Source organism: Mytilus galloprovincialis, chromosome 2 (genome assembly GCF_965363235.1).
Source record: "Mytilus galloprovincialis chromosome 2, xbMytGall1.hap1.1, whole genome shotgun sequence".
Classification (NCBI taxonomy): domain Eukaryota; kingdom Metazoa; phylum Mollusca; class Bivalvia; order Mytilida; family Mytilidae; genus Mytilus; species Mytilus galloprovincialis.
The window spans coordinates 80,107,857-80,119,928 of NC_134839.1; the positions used below are offsets into that span (position 1 = coordinate 80,107,857).

Below are 12,072 nucleotides of genomic sequence, written 5' to 3' on the forward strand. Positions count from 1 at the left end.
ACAATTTCTGAAAGGATGTATAGTTCAAAACTGTTGAAATCTAACCAACTTTGGAGCATAATAATTGGAACCAATAAACATTCAAAGCATAATCAGAATATAGTTCTCCATTACATCAATATCATTGACCAAGGACGTATACCAAGAATAACATAATTGAAAACCTTTGTAGGCATCTTATTCAACCATACATACGTGACATTAACATACCTTTTAAGTAGTTTTCGTTATTAAAAACATTAAACAGATACAATTGTGGTGTAATAATAGCTTTATTTAATACACATGGTTAAATATTGACCAACAGAGCTTGAATGCTTGCTGTAAACAACAAAAGAAAATCAGGCATTTTATATCAAAGCTGTTATATATGGTCGTGTCATTATCTTATAAAGTAAGTTGATACAAATTTTATCTTACAAGTATTTGAGAAAACTCAAAAGTATATCTGCTGACCTGATAAACGTTTTTTATAAGAAAAAATATTTACCCTGTGTATCTATGTAATAGCCAAGGACAAGAGTACAACACAGTGAAATAAGTCTCCTGCTTTCCCAACTGTTGATTTTATGTTGAAAGTCTTAAACATAAAGGTTTTATGACAAGAATTACATACACTTAATATTTCTAAAGATCCATGACAATGAGGTCAAGATCAGAAAAATCCTCTCAGACAGACATGACATGCATGTTACAATTATTCCATACATCAAATATAATTGACCTATTAATTATGGTTGTTGAAAACCAGACCATTACAAAAAATTAACATTGACCAATGAACTATAAAATTGAGGTCAAGGTCAGATGAAACCTGACACCCTGACATGTACACCTTACAAACATTCCATACACAACATTAAAGGGCCTACTGCTTAAAGTCATGAGTTATGAGACTTATCACATATAACTTTAACCTTGATCACTGATCCCTGAAATGATGTCTAGGGGAGGTGGACCCTGTCTGACTGACATGTAGACATTGATAGGAACCCATATACCAAACGTTGTTATCGGGGAACTTATCCTATTACTCATAAGTGAGAAATTCAAATGACAAAGAAATACCAACATTTTGTTTCAACCAGTCGTTAAACCATGAAAATGAGGTCAAAGACAATGGACATATGACAGACAAAAACTTTGTAACATAAGGTTTCTGCATGCAGGTCATTAACCTTCTGAAATATAATGCTTGATAAATAGTTTACATGGTTGCTGTCACCACTGCAGCAGCTGAATAGTAACACCTTTGTCTCAAATACTGACGAGACAAGCTAGAGGCTCTAAGAGCCTGTGTCTCTCACCTTGGTGTATGTGCATATTCAACAAAGGACACAGATGGATTAATGACAAAATTGTGTTTTGGTGATGATGATGTGTTTGTAGATCTTACTTTACTGAACATTCTTGCTTCTTACAATTATCTTCATCTTTAATGAACTTGGCCCATTAGTTACAGAGGAAAATATTTTGTTAAAAATTTACAAAAATTTACAAAATTTATGAAAATTGTTAAAAATTGACTGTAAAGGGCTGTAACTCCTTAAGGGGTCAAATGACCATTTTTGTCATGTTGATTTATTTGTAGATCTTACTTTGCTGAACATTATTGCTGTTTACAGTTTATCTCTATCTACAATAATATTCAAGATAATAAACAAAAACGGCAAAATTTCCTTAAAAATTACCAATTCAGGGACAGCAACCAACCAACCGATGGTCCGATTCGTCTGCAATTTCATATCAGATAGATCTCAACTTGTTAAACAATTTAACCTCTTGTCAGATTTGCTCTAAATGCTTCGGTTTCAGAGTTATAAGCCAAAATCTACATTTTACCCCCTTTGTTCTAATTTTAGCCATGGCGGCCATCTTGGTTGGTTGGCGGGGTCACGCCACACATTTTTTAAACAAGATACCCCAATGATGATTGTGGCCAAGTATGGTTAAATTTGGCCCAGTAGTTTCAGAGGAGAAGATTTTTGTAAAAGAATACAAAATTTACAAAAAATTGGTAAAAAATGACTATAAAGGGCAATAACTCCTTAAGGGGTCAACTGACCATTTTGGTCTAGTTGACTTATTTGTAGATCTTACTTTGCTGATCATTATTGCTGTTTACAGTTTATCTCTTTCTATAATAATATTCAAGATATTAACCAAAAACTGCAAAATTTCATTAAAATTGCCAATTCAGGGACAGCAACCCACCAACCGATTGTCCAATTTGTCTGAAAATTTCAGGGCAGCTAGATCTTGACTTGATAAACAATTTAACCCCTTGTCAGATTTGCTCTAAATGCTTCGGTTTCAGAGTTATAAGCCAAAATGTACATTTTACCCATATGTTTTATTTTAGCCATGGCGGCCATCTTGGTTGGTTGGCCAGGACGACGACGGACGACAGATGCCAAGTGATGAAAAAAGCTCACTTGGCCTTTTAGGCCAGGTGAGCTAAAAATGGAAAAAGACAAACCTTCTTTTTCAAAAAGCTAAATATCTGTATAGACACATGATCAAACTTATATATCATAACAACCTCTATAAAAAAATTGACAGGTTATAAAATAATTCAGCTATTACTAATTTTGACTAATTGATATCCAGAAAGGCAGAAACATATAGACCATCACAGCACTTCTATAGCACTCACTCATACGAAAGATACCAACTATGATAAGGATGGAACTAGCCAGTCTATTGCACGATTCTGACACATAGAGATGGTTCCAAGTTCTTTATCATTTGCATCCTTTATTTATTCCTTATCTCTGTTATTCTTACAACATCATAAGGCTTGCATTTGAAATATTGTTTTTAATAACAAATATGCAGCTTATTTGACCTCACTTCTTCCTTCATCAGTCTCTTAATACTTGATCAAATGGCAATGTGATTATTTTTTGACTGATCAACTACAACCTCACATCATGATTGATGAACTATAACCAATCAGACAAGATTTGAAGAATGTCAGTCCTTAGGTAATCAGAAGACAGCCTTTATTGGCCATCATACACAGTCTAACATCTCAGTTTCCATGAAACTCATGTCTTCCTCTATCATACTTTCTAAATTCATGTCCTCTCCCAGAATAGAATCTGTATTTATATCAGTGATTTCCTGTTCATCCTCATTTGTCTCCCTTTCATCCTCTTCCTCTGTATCTGGTATTTCATCTTCTTCTTCCTCTTCATCTGTTTCTTCTTCATAAATTTTCTTCTTCTTTATTCTTTTCAATCTCAGATTCCTAGCTGAAATATAAATTTGGCATTGACAGCACATGTGTAAAATTACATTGACACAATTTTGTTTTGAAAGCCCAAATTATAAAACCCTGGAGAGCATAGACATGAGTGCACACCCTGAAATGTCTCGCCTTCTTTAAAAACCATTGATTTTGTTGATAGTCCTAAATTTAAAGCTTTACTACAAGTAACACATAAACTTAACATGATACAAGAAAATGACATCAAGGTCAGATAAGCCAAACTAGAAATATATGTACACCTTACAATCATTTAATAAAACAAACATAGCTGACCTATTGATTAAATTTTCTAATAAACACTTTTAACCAAAAATACTTAACATTGACCAATGAACCATGAAAATGAGGTCATGGTCAGATGAACCATGATAGACAGACATGTACACCTTACAATCTATGCATTAAATATAGTTGACCTATTGCTTATAGTATTGAAGAGACAAATTCATGCTATTGTCTGTTCTATGGTCGGGTTGTTGTCTCTTTGACACATTCCCCATTTCCATTCTAAATTTTAATCTTCATATGAAAACTTAACACTGACTAATTAACCATGAAAATGAAGTTAAGGTCAGATGATACCTACCCTTAAAATCCTTCCATACAAAAAATATAGTTGACCTATTGCTTATAGTCAAAGAAAAACAGACCAAAACACAAAAACCTTAACACTGAGAAATAAACCATGAAAATGCTTCAAAGAAATCCTGTGCAACTGACATGTTCATCATAAAATATTTCTAAACACCAAATATAGTTGACCTATTGCATATAGTATAAAAAAAAAGACCAAAACTCAAAAACTTTACTTTTACCACTGAACCATGAAAATGAGTTCAAGGTCAGATGACACCTACCAGTTGGACATGTACATCTTACAATCATTCCATATTCCGAATATAGTAGACCTACTGCTTATAGTATCAGATATATAGACTTGACCACTAAAACTTAACCTAGTGTTCACTGAACCATGAAATGAGGTCAAGGTCAAATGAAAACTGTCTGACGTGCATAAGGACCTTGCTAGATACGCACATACTAAATATAGTTATCCTATTACTTATAATAAGAAAGAATTTAACATTACAAAAAAAATTTAACTTTTTTTTGAATTAGTCACTGAACCATGAAAATAAGGTCAAGGACAATGGACATATGACAGATGGAAACTTCATAACATAAGGCATCTAAACACAAAGTATGAAGCATCCAGGTCTTCTTGCTTCTCAAATATAAGCCTTTCAGAAGATAGATAACGCCTCTGTAGCCGCTGCTGGATCACTATCCCTATGTGGAGCTTTCTACGACAAAAGTTGCAGGCTGAAAAAACCCAAAAGGATCTAAATAGGAAAATAAAAAATTTCTGAGGAGGTAGTAACCTAAGCTTTACCACAATTACCCAACTTTTATGATCTAGAAATATTTGCAGAAAAATCATTTGAATCAAGTCAACACTGGCTACTTCTGTATTTGGAGAATGGTACAATATTGGGACTGAAAATCGATCAGGGTTAGTGCCTATCATGTATGGGCTATTACCAGAGGAGTTCCTAAGAGTAGAAACTAGACTCTGTTCATGAATAAAGGTACACCAAAAAAAAACCTATCTTATGGAATTAAATACCTAAGACATAAATATGTCAGTGATTATATCTTTAAAAACTTCATTTTTGTGTGACTGTCTAGCGGCTTTGATCTTTATATCATTTTATGATTTAAAGTAAACAAGATCAAGTTTCCTTAGATTATGTGAGGTTAGTTTAAATTTCTACAACATGCAGAAAATCTAATCTGCCTACTGTGTAACCTTACAGATAGTGTCACCTATTTCTGCATGCTTATTAGTAGGAGATCTCCACATAATAAGACAAAAAACCTTAAAAACCTAGTACAGAAATGTCAATGTAAGACTACCAAATATACTGATATCAACTTATCAAGTTATCTAACTTGAAAAAATACTTGTTATCAAGGTCAAGGAACAGAAAATAGGTTATGTCACAGATTAAGTGATTTTGGTATTTTTTTTGCATACAACCTTGGCTAGTTGATCTCTAACTGAAAATCAAAGATAAAAAATTCATAATTTATATCTTTTATTGTCTGAAATATTACTAATTAAATTCTTTCAAAATAGGTGAACATTTGTATAGATAGCATATAAAATCGATGAAAAACCTTCTTGTACTTTTTTAAAATCATGTAATCTATTATTTCTAAAAGGTATGAAAATATTTTGTTACAAAATGGTGTCCCAATAGATATAGGAAGATGTGGTATGAGTGCCAATGAGACAACTCTTCATCCAAATAACAATTTATAAAAGTAAACCATTATAGGTCAAGATACAGCCTTCAACACGGAACCTTGGCTCACACTGAACAACAAGCTAAAAAGGGCCCAGAAATTACTGGTGTAAAACCATTCAAACTAGAAAACCAACGGTCCCAAGTCTGTTTTAGAGCATAGAAAACCAAAGAGATCCAAATAGAAAAGGCCAAACCCTTCTGTTGTAACTATGCCTGAGAGGGTTGTAACCTAAGCCTTACCATAATGATCTAATTTCATGATCTGGAAATTGTTAAGGGGGAAATATTTGAATCATGACAACAATGGTGCCCACAACACAGAAAGAAAACTCATTTAAATTACTTGTACCTCCAAATTTGGTCAAAAAAGTCAACTGGACCAAACTTATACAGAATTATAAATTCCAATTATACAATCCAATAAAACAAACCATAAATCAGTTTAATATTTACAGAGACAATTGTTATTCTTAGGCAGCAACCATTTGATTTTCTGGGGGGGGCTATGGTTTTTTTTGGAAAAAAAAGTTTGTTTCCAGTTTTTGGAGAAAAAAATAATTTGTTTTTGATTCTGAGAAAAAAAAATTGTTTGTTTCACCCCCAGCTGCCACTATATGTAATGCTAAAATTGAAAGAAAAAAATTGTTTTCGACTTGTCGCGAAAAAAAAAGATTGTTTTTCGCCGCAGGCGAAAAAAAAAGTTTGTACAGAAAAAAAAACCATAGCCCCCCCCCCAGAAAATCAAATGGTTGCTGCCTTAAGAAATATTCTAGTCAAAATAACATTATTGGTTGAAACATTGGACATTATGGAACACAGTTCTTAACATATCTTTAACTTTATATTTCTGCTCTTATTATTCAGACAAAAGTCAGCTGATGAGGTCTAAGGAGTATTACAAATCTTACACTGATTTCTAAAACAATGAGAAAAGTGATTGCTAAAACTTTGCTATCCCTTTTCAGTTACCTTTCAGTTCAAGTTATGATAATTTAGCTCATGTTAAAAAAAGCTGCATCAAATCTGCTGATACATATCAAGTTACCTAACAACTATAACAACTAAAATTCAATTCTCTATAATGTATGGGCTATTACAACAATTTCATAGAAAGGGAAACATATTCAATTATAACCTAAAGTAGAAACTAGACTCGGTTCATGAATATAGGTGCAGCAAAAAAAATGTGTGTGTCCATTCAAATTATATAAAGAAAACATAAACATGTCAAGAGATTATATCTTTAAACTTTTTTATATTTTGTGACTGTCTAGCAGCTTTGATCTTTATATTATTTTATGGTTAAAAGTAAACAAGATCAAGTTATCAATGATTCATGGCTTCATTAGATTATGTGAGGTTACTTTAAATTGCTACACCATGCAGAATATCAAATCTTCCTACTGTGTAACCTTATATGGGTAGTGTCAACTAGATTTGCATGCTTTATAATAGTAATGTAGCTCCCACTACCTGTAATAAAACATAAACCATTAGTACCTACAGCGATGTCAATACTAGACATACAAGTATACTGATATCAAATAATTTCGAACCTTGTCATTAAATGTTATATATTGATTTTACACTACAAAAAAAAATAAATGTGAATGGGACACAGATGATGCCCACGCTTGCATATATCATTATAAAGGGACATAACTTAAGAACAGTAATGGTGCACAACCAAAATTCTTACTTGTTCCGAGATTTGTGGCAATAAGCATTATGTATAGTTTCATATCATTTGGTTGAGGCAAATTTAAAGTAGAAAACGGGAACGAAAAAATCAGAAATTATCATTTGTAAAGACGCATAACTCTAGAACAGTAAAAGTGACACAACCAAAATTAAGATTAATACTTGATCTGTATTTTGTGATAATAAGCATTTAGTATAAGGTTTATAACATTTGGTTAAGGCAAACTCAAGTTAGAGAATAGAAACATAAAAATTCATTAATTTTTTTTATTTGTTAATAGGTATTACTCTAGATAGGTAAAGTGACGCCACCCAAATTCAAATTTGATCTGTTTTAAGTGGTAACGAGCTTTGTGCATAAGTTTCCTAATATTTGATTGGAGTAAACTAAAGTTAGAGAACAGAAACCAATTTTGGGACATATGAATAAACGTACACATGGACGAAGGAGAAACTTATTCTTGCATACAATTACACTTGTGTCATAACTTAGCTCCAAAGATATCTAGATGTATTCTAAATTTCTGTGTTATTAGGTTGTCCTCTCACTGCCATTTAAACTCCACATATTCATTTATTCTTTTGCATGTAATAACAGTTACTAATACTTTTATATGGTACAAATTAATTTAGTTTATAATTTACTGTCATTGCTACTTTCTTCAGTAAACATTGGGTCAGACATATCATGTATTCATTCTTTCCCATTAAACTCTTCAGTTTAAAACAAAAGTGCACACACTGCAAGTTCTTGCCTGCTTTACTTATCGAGATTGAAATTTATGTTGAAAGTTTTTAAGATAAAAGTATTACTACAGGTATCACAAAAACTTCACATTATCAATAATTCATGAACCTTGGGGTCAAAGTCAGATGAATCATGCCTGATAGACCAAACATACATATACACCTTACAGTCATTATATATACCTAATATTAGTTAATCTATAGCATCTGTGAAATGAACATAAACATAAAAACTATTCTTGACCAATGAAACATGGAAATGGTCGAAATCAGATAGAGTCTGCAAGACAGAAATGTCTACAGTAGACCTTATAATAATTTTCTTCAGCTCAAAATAGAAGGGCGCCACATCCTTGGTGCCCTCAGCCGTGCTTTGGATGCCCTAATCCACTCCCTTCTGCCTTATTTTCCCAAAAAATCCTCAAGTGATATTGGTTGACATATTTAATGCTTGTACCTGTAGCATCTGAGATAAAACAAAAAATAAAAAAAAACATGTCCTACAAATAGTTCAATTATTGACCCTTTATTAGATATAAGAAGATGTGGTGTGAGTGCCAATGAGACAACTCTCCATCCAAGACACAATTTGTAAAACTCAAGTAAACCATTATAGGTCCAAGTAAGGCCTTCAACATGGAGCCTTGGATCACACCTTAAATCTTGTTATTCTGGGCCTTCTTTAGCTTACTGTTTTGCTCCTGGTTATAAGGACAACATTAAAGACCTGCAGTGTTCTCCCCAGGACCTTTTAGCATCATGGTAATGTGATTGTATATATTTCTTGAATGTGATGCTATCTAAATCAATTTTGTATAGGTTGTGTTATGGATGTGATGCTATAATTTTTAGAAACAAGATGGTATTTCAAATTTCCCTGTTTACCAAGATGCTATATGAAATATCTGGGGAGAACACTGACCTATAGATGTTTATATTCTTGTAATTGGCATTTAATTCCCGACCGTATATCTTTATTTGATATCAAATCAAACTGGGGTCAGCTTATCTGACAACCTTATTCTATAAATTACATCATGATATTTTTTTTCAAGTATTTTAAAAAGTTATTTCCTGCTTATATTTAAAACTTAAATTCAATTCAGTCAATGATTTGATTCAAAAAATGAATGAACAATTTGAACTTAATCATAATCTACCTTTCCATGATTTAGCAATTGACACATCACCCCCATACACTTATATTAAAATAAATCCTAGGATTTATGAAAGGGTGGATAAATATGACCCTGTAACTTTTACTATTGATCCTGCCAACAATTTATTTAATCCTTAATCTGCAGATAATAAAATTTTTATTGCACCTAGGACCACGTCCAGGTCATATAAATATAAAAACACCTACACACTGTAGTCTACTTCACCCGCCTGTCAATTCTAAATCAAAAACATATTTTAATATAAATACCAAACTATTATTTATCTAAGGTGTGGACCAGGGTAGCTAGTTAAACTTATGATACGTGGGCTCCTAAATTCTTCTACCTCAAGATGATCAACATGTTTAGAACACATATATTTAAGTGCAGTCATGCAGGTTAAGACTTGGTTAAGATTTGTCAGGTTTTTTTAACAAAATGTGCATGTAAATGTTACGGTGTATTCATTCATCATATTTAGGTATCAATCTACTTAGCCAATCCTGTATAACACATGCAATAAAAATAAAAAATCAGGTAAACATTCTCAACATATTACCTAAAGAATATCTGTCAATGTTTAAAAGGATAGTTCAGAGTGACGGTAGAGATATAAATGGTCACCATGAAACACAAGGTAGATTTACCACAAGTTAAGATGACAATACCACCAAACTCCCACAGAGGTAGTAAACAACCTTAATGTATAAAAGAAACATGTGTTTGAAATGTTAATGAAGTTCCCGTATTTAATGTTTATAAGGTAAAACAGGTTTGTTATGTAATCCAAACAACATCAAGGTCAACAGTAAACATGATAGGTTTGATGTATAATGTATCGCAGGTATAAAATCCACAAAAAACTTGGTATCATTGACAAAACATTTATAGTAAGTGTATGGGTATAAATATAGCTTATAAATATTTTGCCACAAAAAAAATGATTTTTTGTATGTGAGACAGTGAATAAGCACTGCATCACTGCACCCTTATTTATGTGGTAGCCAGTATTACTAGACCAGTTGCTATGCATAGTGTTTACTCTGTGGCAGAGTCAATATGTACTTTCTACCTGTAAAGTGTCAACTTGCACAAAGATAAACATAGAACCTATATTTCAACCTTCTTTTTTTATGAAAAAAACAAGACTTTGTAATTTATTCAGAAAAAAAGAAATATTTTTGTTTTTATAGTATATTCAATACTAAAAGAAGGATAGATGCTAATCTTTATGTACAAAGTAACCAGTTTACCTTCACTTTGAAGAAATCACCTTTAGAAAGAATGAATCCTCTGATGCTTTCTTAAAATGAGTTTAGAAACATATATCTCACAATGACTACAAATTGTTTCACATTCTAATTATCATTCAATGTTTTGGTGAAATTGAGCAGCTTTAGCAATCATGAGTGTAAGATGGTTCAGAAGTAAATTTGAAAATGAGCTCTGCTGTAATGTTTTCATGGAAAAAGACAAGTGTTTCAGACATCATCATCATGAGATGAAATCAGATTCATTCAGATTTTGTCTCTGAACATACAGTGGTAAATAAAAATTCATATCATCTCAAACTCCAGGGTTTAGTTATAATATATATATAGTACTCAAAATACTGGTTACTGTGAGGTATCTAAATGTTTTCCTTATTATCAGGCCTATTTACTAGTCATTGATCAGGGCATTTTATAGTAAAAGCTGATTTGCATAATGATGACAAAAATAACAAGACAGATGTTGCACTGCACATTATGCAAACCATGATGTTATACTAAAAATACACTAATCTCTTCATTGATGAAGCATTGAATGCTCAGTTAATATGACAAAAATTCAAAGTATAGTCAAACAGGAAGTGACTGTCTGGCAGATTTCAAAAACTACCACACTACATTTAAAACACTTTATAACAGTATTTGTTATATTTTTTTCCCCGATATAATTTATGATATTTAGTATTTACTCATATCTGTATTCTTCAATGCAGATTTGTTGTATGATCAACAATTAGCAAAGACTTTTGCTCAAATTATGCTTAGAGGGTGTGACTGTCGTAAATACGCAGTAAGGGGTAAACATTTCTTCTTGTTAAACTGAATGCTTTGACTTTTAAGATGAAAAACAGCATTAAATTTCTTGCAATAATTTTACTATGAAGCACAGCAATTACACTCTCGTCATAACTGTAAAAATGGAAACACCACTAAAAGTATTCTTCATTTGCTTTTGGTTAAGTAGAGTAGTGACGATGATGGATGTTTTTACTAAGTCCTTGCACGGTTGGAATGTGTGTGTAGACTTTTTTTGTCCTACATTTTGATGCATTCTTTTCCATTTTATCATAAAGATAATGCAAAATATCAAAACATTCCTTAATACAAATTAAGTAACAGACAGACAAACAGATAAAGAGACAAGGTGATTGAAGTAAACCACCCACTCTACAAGTGGGGGTCTAATAATATAAATCTTTAGTATACTTGTAGGTGTTGTAAATTTACTATCAATCATACAGGTATAAAATAGACTAATAATTACATGTATCATGGATAACTAATTTTATCAGGATTCATTTTTTTTTTCACATCAAAGATTTTGATTGATCACGGCGAATACAAATTAAGAATGAAAGGTTTATTTTTTAAAAAAGTTTTACACTTATACATTTTAAATGACAGCCTTGAGTATCTGTATAAGGATGTTAACACTGTGCACTTTAGAATATGCTGATGCAATACAAATATCTCCACATGTTGTAATAAGTTTATATATAGTAAGCAGCTGTGGATTTATTGATACATTAAAGTTGTTCTGAATAATTCTTTCAATTCTGACTATTTTCTTAAAAATGAATCGTGTCACACTGAACTGTGAGAGTTAG

General features: G+C 32.0%; 1 protein-coding gene across 2 annotated transcripts in view; it reads right to left on the reverse strand.

Moving 5' to 3' along the window:
• Positions 1 to 253: 253 nt before the first annotated feature.
• The window catches only part of LOC143064520 (general transcription factor 3C polypeptide 5-like), a 38,935-nt gene continuing 27,116 nt past the window's right edge, over positions 254 to 12,072 (reverse strand). For both annotated transcript variants that reach the window (XM_076237393.1, XM_076237394.1), the window contains exon 9: positions 254 to 3,257. In XM_076237393.1, coding sequence (XP_076093508.1) covers positions 3,016 to 3,257 — 242 coding nt within the window. In that variant the 3' untranslated portion in view covers positions 254 to 3,015. The remainder of the gene's footprint in view (positions 3,258 to 12,072) is intronic.